The sequence below is a fragment of the Zonotrichia albicollis genome, chromosome 13 (assembly GCF_047830755.1).
Source record: "Zonotrichia albicollis isolate bZonAlb1 chromosome 13, bZonAlb1.hap1, whole genome shotgun sequence".
NCBI classification, from domain to species: Eukaryota; Metazoa; Chordata; class Aves; order Passeriformes; family Passerellidae; genus Zonotrichia; species Zonotrichia albicollis.
The window spans coordinates 1,038,855-1,060,852 of NC_133831.1; the positions used below are offsets into that span (position 1 = coordinate 1,038,855).

Genomic DNA, 21,998 nt, shown 5'->3' on the forward strand with positions numbered 1-21,998 from the left:
TGAGGGAGCTGGCAGGGTCCTGGTCCAGTGACAGGAGTGTCCCCGGGGGCCATGCAGGGCCAGGTGAGGCAGTGCAGTACTTACCCCAGCCGGGAGGAAGGGGCCCCAGAGGATCATTGTCGGACGGGGCTCCGGAGGACTAGAGAGAGCAAAAACACGGAATAAACCCCAGAGCCGGGATGGCTGGAGGAGCGGAGCACGGAGGTGAGCTAGCCAGCCCCGCTTCCACTCGCCTCTCCTTGGCCCACTGCTCCCAGGGAACTAAAAAAAAAACTTGCACACTCAAGGGGGGGTTAAAAAAAGAAACAAAAAAAGCAAAAGCAAATAAAAAAATAAATTGGGAAAAAAAAAAAGCCCAAAAGCTCAGCCTAAGCAGGGGCTGGGCAGCCAAGGGGCAGCGGGGCAGGGGCAGGGGCTGCGCCGGCCGAGGGCAGCGGGACGGCCCGGAGGGCTCCGGACGTGCGCGGCTGCTCGGCGTCCCCTGCACATACACCTCCAGCCTCCTCCAAGAACCACACACAAGAGGGGAAAAAATATCGCAGGCCTTTCCAATGAAATCATTCCCACAAGCGCTGTCCACGCCCCGCGCTTCCTGGCGGGCCGGCGGCCCCCTCCTCCGCGGGCCGGGCCGGTGCGGGATGCGCCCTCCGAGCCCCCGCCCGGCCCCACAAAGCGCCTTTCTGGGGCACCGGGGCTGCCCCGGGGCTGCACAAAGCGCCTTTCTGAGGGCACCGGGACTGCCCCCGGCCCCACAAAGCGCCTTTCTGAGGGCACCGGCCCCACAAAGCGCCTTTCTGCGGGCACCGGTCCCACAAAGCGCCTTTCTGGGGCACCGGGACTGCCCCCGGCCCCACAAAGCGCCTTTCTGTGGGCACCGGCCCCACGAAGTGCCTTTCTGGGGCACCGGGACTGCCCCCGGCCCCACAAAGCGCCTTTCTGGGGCACCGGCCCCACAAAGCGCCTTTCTGAGGGCACCGGCCCCACAAAGTGCCTTTCTGAGGGCACCGGGACTGCCCCCGGCCCCACAAAGCGCCTTTCTGGGGCATCGGCCCCACGAAGTGCCTTTCTGCGGGCCCCGGCCCCGGCCCTGCTGGGCTCCCCGGGGATGGAGGGTCCCCAGGGCCGGGGCAGGAGGGGGCTGGAAGTGTTTTTAATGGTTAAATGAGAAACGCATCGTTACCCAAAAGGTAAAAACCCATCTGTGCTGGAGAGGGGCTGTGTCCCAGCTTCCCGCACTGGGATGGATCAGAGTCACCTGGGCACAGGGAATGCACACACAGCCAGACCCGGCCCTCCTGCCTGCAGCCCTCGGGGTGCCAGGGCCCCCCACTCCCAGAAAGGCACCAAAACCTGGCTGTGCACCAAAGACTATGCCAGGCCATCATCGAGGCGCTGGCTGCCGTGAGCTGTACCCCTCTCCAAGCTCTGTCTCTTGCACCAACCCCCTGTGCCAGGACTGGTGTGCCCAGCACAGCTCAGACTGGGGCAGTGTCCACTCCCTCCCTGCCAGGACAGGCTGCCCACACAGGCACCTGAGTGGTGCCCAGGGGTACCACCTGCCTGGCACCTCAAAACAGCTAATGAAAGCTACCAGGGCAGAGCTCCTGCTGCTCCCCACAGCCCCTGGGAACAACCTGCCCCTGTGCCAGAGACCCTTTGTGCAAAGGATGTGGCACTGGGGCATCTGCTGGGAGAGCAGTCCCTGGCTGCACCCCAGCCCCCCAAACTGTGCCTTTCCCAGGCTCTGCCCCACTGCTCATCACCCCCATACTGTGCCCTCCAGCAAGAGCAGAGGGATGCTGGAGGCAGGAGCAAGTCAAGCAGAAAGCCCCTGTGGGGCAGGAGGCAGAGCAGGAGCCATCACTGCTGGCAGCAGAGCTCGAAACAAAAAGTACAATCGTTTCATCAGGCTAAATTTGGAGCCTGAGTCCCTCCCTCGGCGGAGCGTGGCCAGGGCGAGTCGCAGGGCCTGGAGCAGCTCCAGGCTGGGCTGGCAGGGAGGAGGGACAGCCCTGAGCCTGCTGGGCACGGTGGGAGCCCTCCCAGGGGAGCCCCTGGTGCAGGCAGGGCCAGCACAGCACTGGGGTCCAGCTCTGCCTGTGAGGCTTGGAAGGGCTGGAGAGACATCCAGGGAGGGACAGGCAGGGGACGAGGGGGCTGAGCTGGCCCTGGTTGTGTCCCACACAGACAGAACTTTGCACTACCCCCCTCCCCAAGAGCAGCTGAGCTCCTGCATGGAGCCCACTCCAGTGCCAGCTGGGACTCCTGTCTTTCTCTGGGGAGGTAAAAGTCAATAAGAAGTCAGTCCCTGTACACTGCCCAACTTCCCTCAGAGCTGTTCAGCTGCCTCTGGCACGAGTGCAGGTTCACCCTGCATGGGGCTGGATCGCTGCTCCAGGAGGCAGAGCTGCTCCAGCCTGGCCCTGTCCCAGGCACTGCTCTCCCTGCAGCCCACAGACACCAGCACTGCTGGGTCCAGATCCATGGCAAAGGTATGGCCAGGACAGGTGTGGTCCCTGCCCAGGAAAAGAATGGCTGAGACCATTCCCTGAGCAAGGAAATGCACTCAGCCCAAACCAGGAATGGGGGAAGCAGCAGATAAAGCAGAAGGATGCTGGCAAGTCCAGCTCATTCCCTGCACTCTCTGGTCCGTGGCTCCTGCAGCCCTCTCCACTTGTACCCCAGACCTGCAGCTCTGGGACCCAGCCAGGCTGTCCTCAGCTCAACAGAGACCTGGCAAGGGACGAGCTCAGGCCCCAGAGCCTCCTGTCCTGCCACACACCAGGCTCCCAGGGCTCCCTCGGCTCCAACAGCAGGTTCTGCAGCCCCACAGGTCAGCAGCAAGGCTTGTCTGATGGGAGCCACAGCAGAACGTGTGGCTGGCCACACTGGCACTGGAGAAACCTTGGGGACAGGCTGCTGAGGACACCTCCCACCACCCTTCAGGGCCATGCACGCTGGTTTATAAAAGGCAGCAAATCACTCCCCCAAGGCCTCTGCAGGCAGCTCAGAGCCTGTGAGCTCCCACCCAGGCACTGCTCTGAGCTCACACAGACCCCACAGAGCCCAGCGAGCGCCTTCCCCGCCCCGTGGCTCCCAGGCAGGCGAGACCCTGGCCCTCACCTGGTACAGGAACCTCTGGCTGAAGTGCTGCATGGCCCCTTGCAGCTGGTTGCGCTGCGACTGCCACTGCTCGTAGTTGCGGACGTACTCGGCCGTGGGGCGCTGCCACGTGGTGGTGCGGGTGTTGTGGTCCACGTAGTAGTACCTGCCCCGAGGATCCACGCGCTTCTCCCACCTGGAAGCACCAAGGAATTGTCACTGTGGGGCTCACGCTGCTCGGTCCTGCCACCCTCCAACGCGAGGGCTCCGTGCCCACCTCCACAACCACTGCTCTCACACCTAAAGGGGCTCTTCTGGACCAGGACCCACCAAAAGGAAACACACAGCATGAGTAACTGCTCCAGTGGCTCCTGCAAGGGCACACGAAGCCTGGCAGGATGCTGGGACACAGCAGAGCTCCCACCAGGATGCCATGAACGCCTCTCTGAGACAGTGACTGAGCCAAGGCCTGGAGCCCCCAGCCCCTTACCCTGGAGGAAGGGGTCTCTCCCACGTCGTGGTCTTGTTGTTGTGGTCTACATAGTAGACTCTGCCATTCGGCAGCTCCCACTGCTCCCACCTGCAAGGAGAACAAACTCATGAGGAAGAGGACACTGCTGGCACCAAGAACATCCAACAGCTGGGTCAGGGAGCCCAGCCCCTCACATCTGATCCAGCCTTTATCTGACAGCTCTGCACGGCACATTCTCCTGGATGGAGACTGCGAGAGGGGCTGCAGCACTCTGCTTCCTCAACAGGCACAACTGGAGCATAAATTCCTAATTTCCCCCAGAAAGGCCAGCACAGCATTTCACAGAGGGTCAGTTTTATGCCCTGCGTTTCTGTTGTTTTTGTTTGGTTTCTCTTAATACATCTTCAAAGGGAGTGTTTGAGCTGGGGCTGGGATCCCTCCCTGCAGCCCTGGGCTTGCTGCTGACAGCCACAGCTTAAACACACGTGTGGCCATGGGCTGGGGTGGCCCTGAGGACAGCCCCGGTGACAGCAAGCCTGGCTTCACAGGGCCACGCTGCAGCCATCCTTTGTGTGAATTCATTCATGAACTCTCCCTGGCAAAGGTGAATGCTCTGTGCAGCCCGAGCTTTCTTGTCAGCTTTTATCCTGCAGCAGAGGAGGCGAGCCAGCAGCTGCTGACAGATAAAGTGTTCTCCTGCCACACTTGTGCTCCCACAGGCTCTCTCCCATTCAATCATCTGTCTCAATTAATCACCACAAAAAGCTTGAGGAAATTAATACACCAGCTTCTGTGTGGCAGCAGGGGAGCCAGCCCAGGCTGGCAGGCAGCAGGCAGCCCTGGGGATGGAGCTGCTCTGAGTGCTGGTGCCCCACAGCCTGGGCCCATCCCAGCTCAGCCCCACAGCCAGGGACAGCAGTGCCATCACCACGGACAGGACAGCAGTGCCATCACCACGGACAGGACAGCAATGTCATCACCACAGCCAGGGACAGCAGTGCCATCACCACAGCCAGGGACAGCAGTGCCATCACCACGGACAGGACAGCAATGTCATCACCACAGCCAGGGACAGCAGTGCCATCACCACAGCCAGGGACAGCAGTGCCATCACCATGGACAGGACAGCAGTGCCATCACCACAGCTCCAGGGACAGCAGTGCCATCACCACAGCTCCAGGGACAGCAATGCCATCACCACAGCCAGGGACAGCAGTGCCATCACCACAGCTCCAGGGACAGCAGTGCCATCACCACGGACAGGCCAGTGCCATCACCACAGCCAGGGACAGCAGTGCCATCACCACAGCCAGGGACAGCAATGCCATCACCACAGCCAGGGACAGCAGTGCCATCACCACAGCTCCAGGGACAGCAGTGCCCACCATAAGGGTGAGGGGCTGCCAAGCCTGACACCATCCAGTGTCCTGGTCACAAACCATGAACTTGGTGCTTCATGAGCATAAAAGTACCAGGACAGGTAAAACAAGAGTGAAATCGCTAAAGGGAAAATCAACACAGCTGGGGTGCCCTAAGACATGAGCAGGTCTGCCCCATGAGATGGAGGGCAGAAGGTGTCCAGGCACTCTTAGGGCAGTGGAACTGCCCAGGACAGCCCCTCCAGTCTCAGTAACAACAGATGCTCTGATCCATATAGCTCTGAGGACTTGGAAGGTACCATTCCTGCAGCTGTAGAGACCAGAATTCCCATGATGGGAATTCCTCCCAGTTTCTGGATCCCTCTGGGTGCCCTCACGACTGTGAAGAGCCACATGGGACTGGGGAGAGCTGCTGGGGGTGGCAGCTACTGCCTGATGCCCCCTGTCCCCACCTCAGCCCCTGTAAAAACACTGATGAGCTGACAAAGTGCTCACCAGCAGCTCCTGGGTGATGTGAGGAGTGAATCTGCTGAGGGCTGGCTCACTCACTGAGCCTGTGGTGATGAACTGTGGTTACTGCTGCCACTCAGGGATGGGGACACTGGGGACAACCCATCCTTGCTCAGACCACCTTGCCCAGCTCCACACGGCCCCCAGCATGGGAGATCCATGGTTTTGGGAGTGCTGGACAGTGGGAGCTCTCCCCACAAGCAGCACCAAGCACCCAGCATGCCAGTCAGTCCCTGCCAGCTCTGCTGCAGCTGCCCACAGGCTCTCGGTGGCCATGGATGCAAGGAGGCACAGGCAGTGGAAGTGGCAGAGCTGAGGCAGCCCTGCAGTCCAAACAAAACGCCCTCCTTACGTAAGAAACCACAGCCCTGGGCTGTGCCAGCAGCATAAAGCACCTCTTTGTGCCTCACACCCGCTGCCTGTCCCACACGGATCATCCCTGACAGGACCCACAGCCAGCAGCCCCCTCCCCTCCCAGCTGGGACCCTCAAAGCCTCGGGCACCACACACACTGCTGGCTCCACAGGGAACACTGCCCCGAGGATGAGAGGGAGCCTTTGGGCACTGGAATCACTCAGAACTCCTTCCAGCCCTCTCCAGCCCCTGGGACAGACTCCCAGTTGTGTGAGGGATGCCTTTGAGCTGCCACACCTGGGGCAGATGTTGAGACACAGAGATCTGAGCACAGCAAATCACTCGGGATCCCCACATGAACCCAAGTGTCTGTCAGAGCCCAGAACGAGCAGGGAGGCTGGGGCCACCCTCCAGAGTGCTCCCCACGCTCCCAGGGAAGGAAGGAGACACTCAGAGAACAGGGCAGGGCTGGGGAGGGACGTGCCTGGCAGTTCTGCAGGGGACTTTGCTCCTAGAGCAGGAGCCACCCCCATGGGCCTGCAGTGCTCTCACAGCCAGCCCAGCAAGGGGCTCTCCTGCAGCCCCATCTCCCAAGCTGGGCCCCAAACCACCAGTCAGAATAATTCCGTGGTGAGGGGAGCCCGCCAAAAACCAGCCTCCCTGGATCAGGGCTCAGGAGAGCTCCAGCAGCTCATTTACACCACCCCAGGGACACAGTGCTGTGCAATCCAGTTCAGCAAACCCGTTAGCCCAGGAACTGCTCTGGCAGCTCCCTGGGAGGGCTCACACCGTGGAGACCTCAATGCATTCAACTCTCTGCTGTCCTTCACCTGGGAAGCCCCTGATCTCTGCTCTCCCCTGCCCAGGCCAGCAAGCACAAGCACAGCTCGTATTGCCCTTTTTGCCCCTACAGATCCCACAGCCAGCAAAGAAGGTGCTAATCAAAAGTGTCTCCAGAGACCCAGGAGCTCAGCCTGGAGAACCCTCAGTACCCCTTCAATGTTCCTCTCCATGCAGCTCCCAAAGCTTTATCCTCCTCCCTGCCCTGACACACCCATTCTCTGGTGTGAGCTCCACAGGAGATGGGCAAGGAGGACAGGGCCACGTTTCCATGTGGCTGGGTCAGGTAAAGCCAGCCTGGTGTGTCTCAGAAAGCAGTGCCCACAGCCCCCAGAACCCAGAGCTATCTGCAGGCTTCCCCATCCACAAAGAAACAACAGCCTGTTTCCAACCCCAGGTGGGGAGAAGGAGACCTTCAGTCTACCTGGTAGGAGCAGAAAGGGCCATAAGCTGTGGCTGGAATAAAGGCCTTTTTGAGAGCACTGGACTTTTCCAGCTGCCTGGAAACAGGAAGCGCCCAGGCCAGGAGAACAGAAACCCTCACACTGGTGCATAAAGGCACAGTGAGCCGTTAACCCTAATTACCTGTGACTGACACGCGAGCGGGGCCTGACCTTCCAGGCATCGCCCCAGCCAAAGCAAAACAAACAGCTCCCTTCATCCCCAGCACAGCCCGTTCCAGCCCCGCCCAGAATGCCCTGACACACGGGGAGAACGGTGCAGCTGCAGCACGGGGGGCTGAGCCCACACCCCAACTGCTGCCCCCACCCCCAGCCAGCAGCTCCCACTCCCCTCCAGCCCTTCCCAACGTCCCCTGGAGGAGGAGGAGGATGAGCAGCATCTGCACCAGGGAGAATGAGCACCACAACTCGAGGGTCCTGTCCCCAGCAGTGGCCAATGCCTCTGTGGTGTCCCCAGAGCATGTCTGTGCTCTCCTGCTCAGTGGGAGCTCCCTCAAAATCCACACTCAGTCTCCTGGGTGTTTCCCTCTGACTGACCCCTTGAGAGCAGAGGGCTCTGCTGCTCCACAGGCAGAGATGGCACCCCAAACTGTTCAGTGCCCCGAACACCCAGTGGGCACAGGCCAGACCCCAGCCCAGAGTCCTGGGCAGCAGGCAGGACAGGGAGCACCAGCTGTGCCCGGCAAGGGGCACAGGATCCCCAGCACCTGCCCCAGGCCCTCCCTGTTCCGCTGAGCACCAGCATCTCCAGCAGCTTCTGGGGCAGCTCTTTTCCCCCCTCAAACAGCCCCTGCTCCCAGCACACAGCAGTGCCCCAGGCAGAGCTTACCCGGGGGCAGAGCTTACCCGGGGGGCAGAGCTTACCCGGGGGGCAGAGCTTACCCGGGGGGCAGAGCTTACCCAGGGGGCAGAGCATCCAAGGCGAGCACGGCTGCCCGGGCCGGGGGGGCACTGGAGCCCGAGGCCGCCTCCTCTGCCTCCCTGGAGCCGCTGAGGGCAGGAGGGGCAGGAGCAGAGGAGCCCTCGGCCGTGCCGGGCGCCGCCGGGCTGGGAACGCTGGGCCCTGCTGCCGGCCTGTCCTCGTCCATGTCCACGGCAGCCACGGCGTCCCCGTTCACTGCGGAGACACAGGGAGCAGTCAGCATGGGGAGGGCACCAGGGCAGCACGGGGAGGGCACCAGGGCAGCATGGGGAGGGCACCAGGGCAGCACGGGGAGGGCACCAGGGCAGAGGTCAGCATGGGGAGGGCACCAGCAAACAGAGCACGTGGTGGGTGACAAGCCAAGCACGGCACTCTCAGCGCTGCCAGCCTGCAGCAAAGGCAGCACCTGCTTCACCCAGACCCCACTGCCATCGCCTCCATCCTGAGATGGTGCTTTGCATTTGTGCCCAGAGTCCCTCCTAACACTGGAAACATGCTGCATCCCAGATGGGAAATTGGGGAATGAGCAGGAGCTCCAAAACAGTGGGTACAGCGTCTCCCCTGAGGCAGAGTGAAAGCCAGGCTCCACAAGTCAGCAGCACTGCAAAGAGCTAAACGTTGCTGGATTCCTCCGAACCTTTGGAAAAGGGAAGAGACAGAGCAAAGGAAAACTACAAAGAAAACTGTTGAGGAGGAAAATGCTGAGCAAAAAATTGAAAGGGAATTTTTTAGAGGAATATTTACTGGATACCAAAACCCTGAGACCTGGCAGCCCAGCTGAGGAGGACCTTTGGTACAAGATATCCTGGCTGGAGTGGTAAAGCAAAAGCTTTAAAAAACCCACAAACAAGGAACAAAGGAGTGAGGGATGCAGACATATTTCCAGGAGCTAGAGCTGAGAAACATAAAAAACTGTAAGGGAAGGCCAAACATTCAGAAGCATTGTAGGAAAAAGCAGTATAAACCCTCATGGAAGGGAGAGGAACAGATGCTCTGTAGAAGAGACAGAATGAGACCCACCAATGCACAGGGACAAAATTCCTGGGCACTACAAGATGCATTACGAATCTCAGCGCTCATTTTCTCCCCAGTGAATATCCCTGAGCTCTGCCCCCACCTCCCATGGTCACCTGTGCCGTTGGCCATGCTGGTGGCCGTGCCGTTGGCCGTGCCGTTGGCCACGCCATTGGCCGTGCTGGTGGCCACACCATTGGCCACGCCGTTGGCCATGCTGGTGGCTGTGCCATTGGCCATGCTGGTGGCTGTGCTGGTGTGCTGGGAGCTCTTGGCCTGCTGCCGGTGCCGGCTCCTGGCACTGGGACTTTGCTCCCCGCTGCCCGCGTTTCCCCGCGCTGCTCCGGCCGCATGTCGGTGTGTCCTGCAAAGGAGGAGCACAGCAGGTGAGAGACATCCCATGGGGAACACCACTGCTGCCTTTTCACCCAGGCTCCTGCTGCTTCCACCCAGCACAGCCACCCATGTCCCCTGGGAAGGCCAGGATAGGGTTCTGTGCCTCTGCTCATGCTGCCTGCTCAGACCTGCCCACAGTCCTGGCACACACCTGCTGGTGGCAGAGAGCCACGGAGGGGTCACCTGGGTGACACCACCTTGCTTTGTTCACAGGTGGGCACTCCACATGCCAAGGAATGGCCCTGGATGCTCACAGCCAGACAGCTGCTCACCAGAGAGGATCCCAGCTTGCTCCATCCCAGGAGATCCCACACCAGCCCCGGTCCTGCACCATGCTGGGGACCCTCTCCAGTGCCTCGTGCCTGGCTCCAAGCCTCGCCCAGAGGCAGGTGAGGAAGGTGCTCCCAGGACAGCTGTGGCCTCCAGAAAAGGAGGGAACCAGCACTCAGGAAAGGCGAGAGCTGAAATCACAGCACGACTCGTGACCAGCTCAGGTGCAGCTGCTCCATCTCCTGGGGTCACTGCCACCCTGGAGCTCACCTGCTACCATTCTCCATGGCCAGGGCAGCCCAACCTTCCCTGGCAGAGCACCTGCAGCTCCCCCAAGCAAACTCACTGCCTTGGACCATCCAGGGCCCCCAAAGCAGCACAAAGGCACTCCTGAAAAAGCTGGGTTTCACCTTAAGAATTCATTCCTGTGAGCGAGGAGGGGGACAGGGCAGGAGGGGAGGTGCTGCCATCCCAAATCTGGGGGGCCTGAGCAGCAGAGGCAGAGCCCAGGCACCTCCACCCAGACTGCAGCCCAGGCAGCAACCACGGAGGGTAGAGACTGCAGGGAAAAGGACATCAGTTTCTCCCAGCCAAAATCTACCTTAAAAGGGCAAAACCCACAGACTGTCCCCAAGTCTCAGGGCTGGCGCTGGGAGGGGACAGCAGCTTGGCAGCTACAGGGCACAGATCAGTCATGCCACTCTCAGCAGCTCCAGCCCTCCCACTTGCTCCAAAGCTCTCTCCTTGGGGAGCAGCTCATGGCAGGGCTGGGACTGGGAGGAGACATGGGAAAGCAGGAGAATTGTTGAAAATAGATTACATGAGGGCCACGGGCAGAGCAGGAGCTGCTGTGACCACTTGAGTGAGTCACAGACCCCCAGCCAGGGGCTCCTGGAGGGGCTCCTCAGACAGTGAATTCCCTGAAACCCCAGCTGGCCCCCAGACACAGCTCCATGCTGGGGTTTGCTTTGGCCACCAGCACCATGGGGCATCTGTGGGGAGAGAAGAGGCTCCTCTGCCCCATCAGGAAGTGAAGGGAGCCCCTCACTGCCCCTGGTACCACCCACCTCCCTCCCAAAAGCTGGCTGGGACCTCTCCCCACATTTCCCCCCATGGGGAGGCTGAAGGCAGCACAGAGGGGAGCAGGCAGGTGCCACCAGCCTGTCCCACTGGGAGCAACCTTTCTAGCATGGGATGGGCTGGTCCCTGCCCTCCTCAGCACAGATGAGCTCACAAGTGCCCAGGGAGTTTTTAGAAACCAAAACAGGATGTTTCCAGGCTGCCAGCCGGCGGCACAGGGTTACCAGCCTGAATTAGCCAGCCCAGCCCTCCTACGAGTGCTCCCATCTGGGCATTGTCTTTTAATAGACACTGGAAACAAACCCAGAGAGGCCACAGAGCACGGCGGGATGGGAGCTTGTGCTAAAATAGGAGCAAGGAAAGAGCCAGGCAGAGCACGGATGGAACACAGGGTGGGATGGAGAGGGGTGTGTGGATGGCAGCCCCTCTCCCACACCAGGGACAAGACCCTGCTGTCCCCCATCGACTCTGGGACCTTGGCTGGCTGCCCCACTGCCCCTCCTGGGCTGGGGCAGATGATGCCAAAGAGTAAAGTGGCATCAGCCAGGTGACATCAATCCTTCTTCCTCCCCTTCTGCCAAGGCAGAGTCCCCTCGCTATGGTGGCCAACACGGGCCCCAGCCAAGAAACTCAGGAATGGCCAGATCTGCAGCTGGGATGGCCAGAGGGTCCCTCGGGAGATGCAGCAGAGGTGGCAGCCTGTCTCAGCCTCAGCACACCAGAGCCCAGGCTGTGGCCAGAGAGGAGGAGGGCAGAGCACAGGCTGGAGCCAGCACTGGCTCTGGGGAGCAGGGCACCAGCTCTGGGTTACAACCAGGAGAGTCTCAGTGCCATGCAGGCAGCGAGAGCACAGCCCCCAAAACACAGAGCTGAGAAATTCCCCCTGTCCCTGCCAAAGGGGGGAGGCAGCCACATCCCCCAGCACCCAAATGAGACAAGCATGGAATAGTTTGGGCGCCAAGGGACCTGAAAGCTCATTCTCGTTCCAGCTCCTGCCATGGGCAGGGACACCTCCCACTATCCCAGGGTGCTCCAAACTCTGTCCAACCTGGCCTTGGGCACTGCCAGGGATGGGGCAGCCACAGCTGCTCTGGGCACCCTGTGCCAGGGCCTCCACAAACAGGGGCTGTGGCACCCAAGGCCCAGCTCTCAGCCAGAGCTCCCTCTCCCCCTGCACAGACGGCTGTGGAATTTCACACCCAATCACCAAGATTAGCAGCAAATCCCAAGATGACATTTGTTCAGGAGAAGAAAGAGAAGCCCTGACCAAGCAATTTCCCTTGCAGGGACAGTGTGGAAATAGCTGAGGAGCAAAGAATGCCCCTTTTCTTCCCATCCTGCTGCTGAGCGACTTTGCCAGCATCCATCACCAAGGCCAAGAAAATAAACACGGCTCTGTGTATAAACACAGCAACCATCAAACAACATTCCCAAGTGCAAGGGACCCACACTCCACCCTGGAGCGTGCAGCTGCCTCCTCTGTGGGTACAGAGAGCAGTGCTCTGCCCCACATCAAACTGAGCAGCTATGTCCACAGCAACCCAAATTCAGGTGAGTACTGCATGGACTGAGAGTTCGCTCAGAGCTTTGCACAGCAGGGCAGCCAGGGGATATGGCTGATGGCAGGCACACCTGGCAGGTGTCCCAAGGTGCCCTACACAATCCTGGCCACACCTCACCACTCTCAAGGTGACAGCTGAGGCACCAACTCCTCACAGCCGATGGGCAGGCAGTGGGGAATGGGCAACATGCAGTGCCCGGGCTCAGCCTCCCAAACCAGAATATTCTTTGCAGGTTTTCTGGCACCTCCTGAGAGCTGCTAAGGGCCTGCCAAGCCCAGCTCAGCCAGGTCACTGAGCACTTCCCATCCCTGGGGAGGCTCCAACACCTGGACAGCAGGAATCAACAGGAGCAGCCACCACAAAACTGTGTGTTCACAAACTGTGTATTCACAAACTGCTCCCAGTTTCCATCCCTCTCCCTCCTCGGGTGGGAGATGAACACACAGCATGGAAAGACAAGGTCACTTTTTGAGTCAAAAACATCAACTGTGGTGTGTGCCCAGCAGATAAAGAAGGAGCAGAAGAGCTCGAGGTGTGAAGCTGGTAGCTGAGAGTCCTCCTGAGCCTGGGCCACGCAGAACCTCCCAGGACAGGCTGCAGACGCCTCTCCACAGCCACACTCCTACCCAGAACATCTGCACAGGCTGCTGGGCCACTGCCATGCTCTGGAAATATAAATAGGTGTTAAATTCAACTGCATGTTGACAGTGTGACACGTCTCTCAGTAACCACAGCTCCAAAAGGAGCAGCCTGAGCCACTCCAGCCCGGCAAGGAGGCAGGGCAGGGCAGGGCACGGAGCCAGCTGAGGATGGCCTGCTGCCCAGGCAGCTCGCTTCCTTTGGAAGCAGCTGTTATTTCCCTGCAGCTCTGCTCCTCCTGCTCTCCCTGGACCTTTGTTAGCATCTCCCTCCGGCCATTGCCTGGAGGGGCATCGTGCTTCCCAGCCTGGCCAGGGCTGTGCTCAGGTGCTGGGGCTCCTGGGATCCCTATTTAAGGGACTGCACTTTGCTGGTTTGCCTCATCACAGCCTGCCCCATTCTCAGACAGATCACTTTCTCAGCTGCCAGTGGAGCAACTGGTGGAAACTCTCTGAGCCATCACAGACTTGCTATTCCTTGAGACACCACACTTTAGGAGAGGCTCAGGCCAGCCCCAGCCCAGCTGTGCAGTCACTCTGCACTCCCAGCTCTGCTGTCCCCAGCACAGCCCTGCCGTGTGCTGTGTGACAGGGGCTCACTGGGAGATCTGGAGTGGCGAGCAGAGCACAAGGACAATCCAGACACAGCCACAGCAACCCCCAGCAATGGACACACAGCATGGGACCCTCACCTTGGTCTGCTGCCAAAGCAGTTGGTGCTGGGAGGTTGGTGCCGGCCCTCCGTGCCCACAGCTGTGCTGCTGGGGTCCCGTCCAGGCACCTGGGACCCTGCATGGGGGAAGAACAAGGGGTGAAGAAAGGACTGAACCACCTACCCTCCTTCCCTCCCTCCTTCCAGAATGAGCCCCAAAAGCACAACAGCCCCATCCCCTGCAGGACAGACCCCCAGCACCCAAGGACCCCCTGCCTCACACCACACAGCCCAGCACCCCTGGCAGAACACAGGACTCTGCAGAACTGGCAGTGCCAGCACAGCACTGCATCCACAGCTCCCAGATTTCACAGGTTTTGTTTTCCCGAGACAAAGAGAAGGAGCCAAGGGAAAGCAATGCACCAATCCCTGTTCTGTACAAGCTTTGCTCTCCTGGCAACCCTGAGGGATCAGCCACCAGCCCATGACCCCACAGATGCCCTGGCACAGGGAGCTCTCATGAGTGGATCAGCAGGCACTGACACCATTTCCCCAGCCCTCCCAGCCAGGGAAGGGGCTGATGGGTGTGGGAGGCTGGAGGAGGGCTGCAGAAGGGCTGCTCCTCCCAGGCTGCAGGGGAGGCTGCTGGGAGCCCGTGGCCGCTCCCGTTGCACTCCTGCACCGGCGGGAGCCCATGGGGCTGGCCCGGGCTGGGCAGGGCCTCGGGGGCAGAGGTGGGTGCTGGCCCGGGGCACCAGAGCTCACCCTGCTCCCCGTGCTCACACTCACACCCACACTCACCCTCACACTCACCCTCGGAGCCTGCACTGCCGTCGGGAACAACGGGAACGCTGCCCAGAGCAACAGCCGGCCCGTCCAGGAACACCGTCAGCTCTCCGCCCGACACAACGCTGCCTTTGTTCTCCGTCTGCAGGTCCAGGGTCAGCTGCCTGTTCTCCACTGCCACAGACGGGACATGGAGAGAGAGACCCCAGTCACCATGGGGGTACCGGCCTGGCAGGGGTGGCACCACTGCCCCAGCCACATGCCAGCCTCCCAGGCCTCCCCATCCCCAAAGGACAATGTGCCCACGCCCTCAGGGCCCCCAGTGCTGGCCCCACACATACACACACCTACCAGCCCTGCCAGAGGACCCCGGCCAGTCCCACCACCTGCTCCTGAGGAAGATCCTTCTGCACCAGCCCTCAGGATCCCTTCACCCCTTTAGTGGGGCTGCAGCTGCCCCAGGGGCCCTGGCTGTGACACCCAGAGCCCCATCGCTCACAGAGCAAGCAGCTGGGACTATATGGCAGATCCCAGCAGGAAAGCCAAGGGATTTCACAGAACCACCAGGTTGGAAGAGACCTTCAGGATCATGAAGTCCAGCCCATGCCCCAACACCTCAACTAAACCATGGCACCAAGTGCCACATCCAATCTTTCTTTAAACACACCCAGGGATGGTGACTCCACCACCTCCCTGGGCAGGCCATTCCAGAACTTTATCACTCTTTCCATAAAAAACTCTTTCCTAATATCCAACCTAAATTTCCCTTGGCATAGCTTAAGGCTGTGTCCTCTGGTTCTGTCAGTGCTGCCTGGAGAAAGAGCCCAACCCCACGTGAGCACAGCCACCTTTCAGGAGCTGCAGAGAGTGATGAGGTCACCTCTGAGTCTCCTTTTCTCCAGGCTGAGCACCCCCAGCTCCCTCGGTGGTTCCTCACAGGGTTTGTGTTCCCAGTCCCTCACCAGCCTCATTACCCCCTCTGGATGCATTCGAGCGTCTCAAAGTCCTTCCCAAACTGAGGGTCTCCTTTAAGATGACACAAGGGGCAAGGGGGTCCTGCATGATGGTGAGCATCCCTCCATCCACATCCTTGTGCATCAACTCCACTGAACAAAACCAGCACAGAGGGCTGTCCCCAACCAGGAACACTGCTGCAGCACTGGACAGCATTCACAGAAGGTTCTGGAGAGGGTGCCATGGGCAGGGAGGCTCCTGGAGACAGCTGCCAGCTCCACTCCCTCCTGTGTGAGCCAGTCTGGCTTCAGCACCTTGGCTCTGCTGGTCCCTGGGGGCAATGGGGGCACAGCACAGCCCTCAGCACCCACCCCACCACAGCAATGCCTGCCAGTGCCAGCCAGACTGAAACACCGTCACAGAAGGCCAGAAAAATTTGGCTGCACCAGCCTGGGACACTAGCCCAGACGCTTCCTGACTCATTTGCTCAAATAATATTTTTATTACACACGGATTGCTCATGACACAATGGCACCATTTTTTAGCAACCTGCTTTGTCCTGGTGTGACGCGGGGATGGGGTGCGGCTCGGGCAGCAGGAGCAGGATGGGAGCACAGCCCCACAGAGCCCTTGTCCCACCTCTAGCTGCGAGCTGTCCCACACTGGGACTTGAACTTCCTTCTCCAAGGCCCCCAGAATGCAGTGACACAGGGTCTGCAGCAGACACAGGGCTGTGGGACAGGCAGCACTTGTGGATGTGGGGGAAGTTTCCAGTTTTTAGTGCCAAGAAGGCAGGTGTCACCCGCACAACAGGGGCACAGCTCTGTCACTGATCCCCATCATCCAACAAGGGATCCTGCTGAGCCTGGTCTGCCCCTCTGCCTCACGGAGCGGCACTCCGCTTGCTTCCATAGGAAACCGACCTCACAGACAGTTTTAAGAGCCGGAGACAGAAGATGCTACTGAGCACGGCCAAAACCCAGAACAAATCCAGACCCTGTTTCCCCCCTGGCTCCTCCAAGCCGTAGGAATCCACATTTTCTCCAGGGTGCCTCCATCCCCCTCCGCGCGCGCCGCGCTCCGGGGCCGCACAAGCGCTCATTGTGCGGGCGCGAGGCTGGGGCGCAAAGACAAGGTGTTTCCAAGTGGAGGATGTGAACATGAACCTCCCAGCCGGCTTCCTTCTCCCCCCTCCGCCCCCTCCAGCTTTTTTAAAGAAAATAAACACTGGCAGAACCTTCCCCTCCCTGTCCCCGTGCAGCGTGCGGGACGCACAAAGGGACATTGCTGCTGCTCCGACGGCGGGTCCCCCAGAGGGCCCGGCACAAAGGCTGCCTCTGTCCCAGAACGGCAGAGGGATTATTATTATTTTGGGAGGGGGTCGGGGGGTGATTTGGTCCTGAATAAGGTCTCAGTTCAGCTACTTCCAGTGCCCTGCACGCAGCATCAGAGCTCCCATTTAGCAGAGGTGAGCTGGAATTCCCACCCAGCCCATTAAGCGGATTTACGGTTCCACGAAACGAGGCCGGAGCAGCCGGCGTGATAACGGCCCCGGGCTGAGCCCCAGCCCTGGGAGCCCCAGGAACCACACGTGTCTGACCCCAGGGAGCTGCCACACGGGATGGGCAGCTCCTCTGGAACACCCTGTGTGAGGTGGCTCCATCTCCACAGCTGCATCCCAGAAGATTTTCAGACAGACAGCCAAAATGAGCTTCCCAGTGTCTCAGCTTCCCAAAGCTCGTGCCAAGCTCTTTGCCCAGTCCCACTGGAGGCAAAGGCCAGTCCCCTTTCCAACAGCTCCATGCGATCATCCAGGTTTCGTCTGGGATGAATCAAAGCTCCCTGGTGCAGAGCAGGTGAAGACTGGCTCAGCCTTTGTGCATTCCCATCCATGCCGTGGGTACAGTCCCTCCAGGGACAAGCAAGGGGCAAGTTAAACCTTCTACGGACATTCCCAAACCAAGAAGGAACACAGAGTTTAGGGGAAGGGACCATCTTTAGTGTCCCATGAAAGTCTCCCCAGGGAAGCTTTGCCTTTGCTGCTGATCCAACCTCAACCACCAGCAGCTTGGAGACAACTGTGTCCCACTCCATTCATCTGCCAGGGATAACCAGGAGGGCCTCAGGTTTCTGTATCCTTCCTCTAAAAGGTGACACGGGGTGGGCACTCTCCAACCCCCCTAGTGACCTACTGGCTGGATGGCCAGTTCTGTGGGATTACATCCTGGGCATAGCAGAGCCAGCTCACGGAGCTGCTGGGACACATAGCACAGCACAGCACAGCTCCTTGGCATCACAGCCACTATAGGGTGGAGCTGCAGTTTTCCAGAGGCTGGGAATTGCTGCGGGTGTCCTGGAGGGCCCCAGGAGGCCACAGTTCCAGCCACTCTGCCTGGGGCACCGCAGCAGGGATCCCTGAAGCCCTGGCACGTGGTGCCACCCAGCACAGCCAGCAGGCCCGGCCCAGCAGGGGCTCCCCACAGCCCGGGATGCGGGGCTGGCCGGGGCCAGCAGCTCCCGGAGCCCGGGAACAAAGAGCAGCCTCTGTTCGGGGCCGGGGGCGTGCCATGGCAAACGAGCTGTTTTATGGGAGCCCTGGGAGCAGCTCGGCTCCTGCAAGGCTCCAGCCCGCGCTGGTGCCTGCGCCGGCCCTGACCCACCTCCCCACGTCCCCGCCAATCCCCGGCAAGGCGGGAGGGGCTGCGGGCCAGCACAGGGGCCGCAGGAAGCACGGCCGGAGCCCCGGCTGTCCTGCACAGCCAGGCTGCCACTCCAGAGCCTCTCACGGCAGCCCAGGCCCCATTGCCGAGCTCTTTTCCCATGCTCCAGCCCCCAGAGCCGGGACCTTTCCCCCTGCAGTGAGGCACGCTTGGCACAGCTTGCTGCTGTGTGACAGCAGCAGCCTGGCACACACTGCACAGGTGTCACAGCAGCGAGGACACTGATGGTGACTCACTGTCACTGACACTGTCCTGCCCACCGAGGAGAGCCATAGGAACCCAACTCAGGGCCACAGCTACACTCACAGATCAGCACCTTTCATAAAGCCTCACCATAACAAACCCAGCTAAGAGGGGTTGCTGCCTGGCAGGAGCTCACTCTTGGCACAGCACCTCTCAGGATGGAGAGGAGGGCCAGGCCCCTCCAGGGGCAGGGACACATGGATTTCACTGCCCTTCAAGTGCTGACTCAGGATGGCTTGAAATCCCAGATGCCTTGTGCCTGAGCCAGCCCCTTCCTCAGGCTGGCAGGCAGAGGGAACACACTCCCCTATTCCCAGGAGGACAGCAGCCCCTGAGGAAAGGATCTCCCAGGCTCCCATGGGACCCCCAAGCAGCCTCTGGCCCTCTCAGACCTGCAGCAAAGCCCGAAGGCTGAGCAGGAGCCCGCAGAGAAGAGGAGGGAGCAGATGCCTGCCCAGACAAGGAGGGCAGACAGGAGCAGAGGGGCAGCACCTTCCCGGGCAGGGAGGGCAGGCTCTGCAGCTTTAAGAGTGCTTCCTCCCTCCCAGCCCGCAGTGTCAAGGAAAAATGTGACACGTTTTTTCTGGGGGATGTTAACAGACAAGCTAGAACAGCCAGTTGCCTTTTCCATTCATTTTCCACACAGCCTCCCGGGATGGCTGGGAATGAAAGAGCCAATTGTGCCCCCGTGGCGGCGCAGGTAGGGCAGGAACCGTGGCGGCTGCGGGAGCCCAGCACGGCCCCTGCACACCTCGGGAAATGACGGCTGCAGGGGAGGCTGCCCAGGGCTCCCACAGCTGTGGGGCTGCCTGGCTGCTACACCCCAACAGAGCCAGCCCCAGGCACTCGTCCAGGTCCCCACAGCCTCGTGGGAAGACAGCAGGGGCAGCACAGCTCCCCTGTGTCCCTCACTGCCACAGCACCCGGTGCCACGGTGGCACAGCAGGGACACCGGTGTGGCTGCAGAGCTGGCGGCACCAGGGGAAGCAGCTCAGCCCAGCCCCCAGCACTGGGGAGGGTCTGAAGCAGCCCCGAGTCCCTCGGGGCGCAGGAGGCCCCTCTCCCGCTCAATACCAGGTCTGTGTCTCAGCAGCTTTGCTTGGAAGAGACAGAGGCAGCCTTCTCCACCCCGCGCCGCCCGGCCCTGAATGGCCGCCTTTATGTGGGAGCTGCTGTCACGAGCCCCGCTCTGGCAACCGCAAACGGCGGCGAAAGCAGAGGGGTTTGTGTTCCCAGCCCGCCGCGGTGCCCGCGCTGACGCAGGTACGGCTGCGGCACGCCCGGCCCGGGGCACACAACGGCACCTTGTTCCCTGCCGGGGGCAGTGACCAGCACGGACACCACGGACACCGCTGCCCTGTGCCCCGAGCCCTGCCCCGTGCCCACACTCACGTTTGCCGCCGCCCTTGAGCAGGCTGCCGAGGCTGACGGAGGCGGCGCCCAGCAGCTCGTTCCTCAGCGTGTGGCAGATCCACACCTTCAGCTCCAAGTGGCTCTGAGCCGTGACATTCCTGCAGGGACCAGGAAAGGAGTTGTCAGCACGGTCTGCTCCGTGCTGGGGGAGCCAGCAGTGCCACAGGCAAGGAGCAAAGGGAGGTGGGCAAGGACATGGGCAGTGGGAGACCCCCCTCCCACCACCCTCCCAGCCTGGCTGTCTCTGGCAGTGTCCCCGTGCAAGGGGCAAAGCTCTGACACCTGAGTGTCCCCAGCCTGTGGCACAGCAGGGCACACGGGGCCAGCCCCACAGCAGGGCTCACACAGACTCACAGGGTGAGGATCTCGTTCCACAGCAGCTCTGAGACCCCCATCTGCTTCCCCGTCTTCTTGGTCTCGCTGGGCAGCCCGTCACCGGCCACCTCCACGTAGCAGTTCATGCGTGCCGGGCGGCTCTGGGCCTTGGGCTTCACAGACACAACTGGGCAGGGACAGGCACAGGGTCAGGCCTGCGAGACACCCTGACCCCTGCCCGTCCCCTGCCCTCATCACCCAGCCCACCCGTGCCAGCTCAGGGTGCCCCGACTCACAGCAGCGTGCTGGGAGAGGGGCAGCAGGGAGCAATGCTCCTGATGGCAGCGATGGCAACACCAAGGCCTGACCAGGACTGTCACTGTCCCCAGGGACACCCCCCTGCCCCAGGGCACGGGGCAGCCCCAGGCTGGCAGTGCCCGCGGAGGGGCAGAGCGGGACGCGGCTCCGAGGGACGGGCTCCGGGCGCCGGGAGCCATCTCGCGGCCACGGGAGCACCAGCGCGGCCCCGCGGCCACGTCCGCACGGCACGGGCCCAGCCCGGGGCACACAGGGCCAGGGCCGGCCCCAGCCGTGCCGTGCGTGCCGGCGCGGGGTGCAGGCAGAGCACACACATCCCGGCAGGGCAGTCCCAGCGCGGCAGCAGCACTCACCTTTCACGGACAGCGGGGACTTCTCGCAGGGCGGCCCGGCCCTGGCCCTGCTGGAGCTGGCAGCGGCCATGGCATCACCCCCAGCTGCAAGCAGAGACAGGAGACAGCTCAGTCCTGCTGCCAGGGACCCGGGGAGCCCGGACACAGCCCCGTGTTCCTGCCAGGGCTGGGCTCCCTGTCCTGATGAACTCCCTGCACCCCTGACCCACCGGCCAGGGCTGCTGGGGGACAGGGCAGCCACCAAAGCCTTGCCCTGGGGGACACACATCAAGGACATGGCAGTGGCACCGGCTGCACACAGGGAGCTCTGGTCACAGCATGGGCACCACAAGGCTCTAGGGCAGCCCTGGTTTCACTATGGTACCAGATCCCACGGGATCACTGAGGCTGGGAAAGGCCTCCAAGGCCATCGTGTCACCCCCTGGACGAGAAGGACACTCTGTGACACCAGGGAGGGTGGCAGGACACATGGCCAGGGCCGGTGCCCAAAGCAGCAGCCGCAGAGCAGAGGGATGAGGTCACACATCCCACAGGAGCACGAAACACCCTGGGCCTGCCCCAGCCTCCTCCTGCCGTTCCCAGGAGCTGCAGAGCACGGGGGCCAAGCTCACAGCCCGGCCCAGAACTGCCTGGCCAGGGCACTGCCAGCCTCCCGTCCCTGACCAGGGGAAGCACAGAATCAGAGCAGCAGCCCCAGCCCCTGTCTCTGTGCAGGAGCCTCCCCCTTGCCCTCTCCCACATCCTCCTTGCACCGTACCGAGCTCCAGCCCACGGCACATTGCCTGCGAAATCCCCTCTGCCAGGGTCTCTGCTCTCCGTGCCAGCCCAGCAAACCTGCCTGGTGCCCAGGGCCTGCCTGTGCCCTCACAGCCCCAGCTCTGCCTGCTGGGCACTGCCCGAGCACCGTCCTGGCTCCATCCCGCAGCAGCCAGGGCTGCGGGGCACAGGCCAGCCTGCTGCCCTCACCCTGAGGGCTCGCTCACTGCCACACGCTCGCTGTCACACTCACTGCCACATGCTCACTGTGACACACTCATTGTCATTGTCACATGCTTGCTGCCACCCCACTATCCCGGCCCACGGGTCACCCCGGGCTCCCCGAGGCCATCGGGTACCCCTGCTCCTCACGTCCCCACCCCACACGGATTCCACCGGGGCCGTGCCCCTCTGTGCCAGCCCGCGCCCAGCCCCAGCCGGGCTGTTTCCATCCCTCCTCCTTCACATCCCGACTCTCTTCCTTCCCC

The 21,998-nt window shown here is 61.4% G+C and overlaps 1 protein-coding gene across 2 annotated transcripts in view; it reads right to left on the reverse strand.

Annotated features, from left to right (window-relative positions):
* The window catches only part of WWP2 (WW domain containing E3 ubiquitin protein ligase 2), a 32,055-nt gene that overhangs the window by 9,337 nt on the left and 720 nt on the right, over positions 1-21,998 (reverse strand). The window contains exons 2-11 of one of the 2 annotated variants that reach the window (XM_074550663.1): positions 20,755-20,838; positions 20,123-20,270; positions 19,748-19,866; positions 14,466-14,612; positions 13,693-13,789; positions 9,171-9,418; positions 8,019-8,235; positions 3,593-3,682; positions 3,124-3,298; positions 85-139 (exon numbers count right to left, since the gene is read on the reverse strand). In XM_074550663.1, coding sequence (XP_074406764.1) covers positions 85-139; positions 3,124-3,298; positions 3,593-3,682; positions 8,019-8,235; positions 9,171-9,418; positions 13,693-13,789; positions 14,466-14,612; positions 19,748-19,866; positions 20,123-20,270; positions 20,755-20,824 — 1,366 coding nt within the window. In that variant the 5' untranslated portion in view covers positions 20,825-20,838. Of the gene's footprint in view, positions 1-84; positions 140-3,123; positions 3,299-3,592; positions 3,683-8,018; positions 8,236-9,170; positions 9,419-13,692; positions 13,790-14,453; positions 14,613-19,747; positions 19,867-20,122; positions 20,271-20,754; positions 20,839-21,998 lie in introns of both variants that reach the window. The other variant, XM_074550662.1, reaches the window with a different exon arrangement.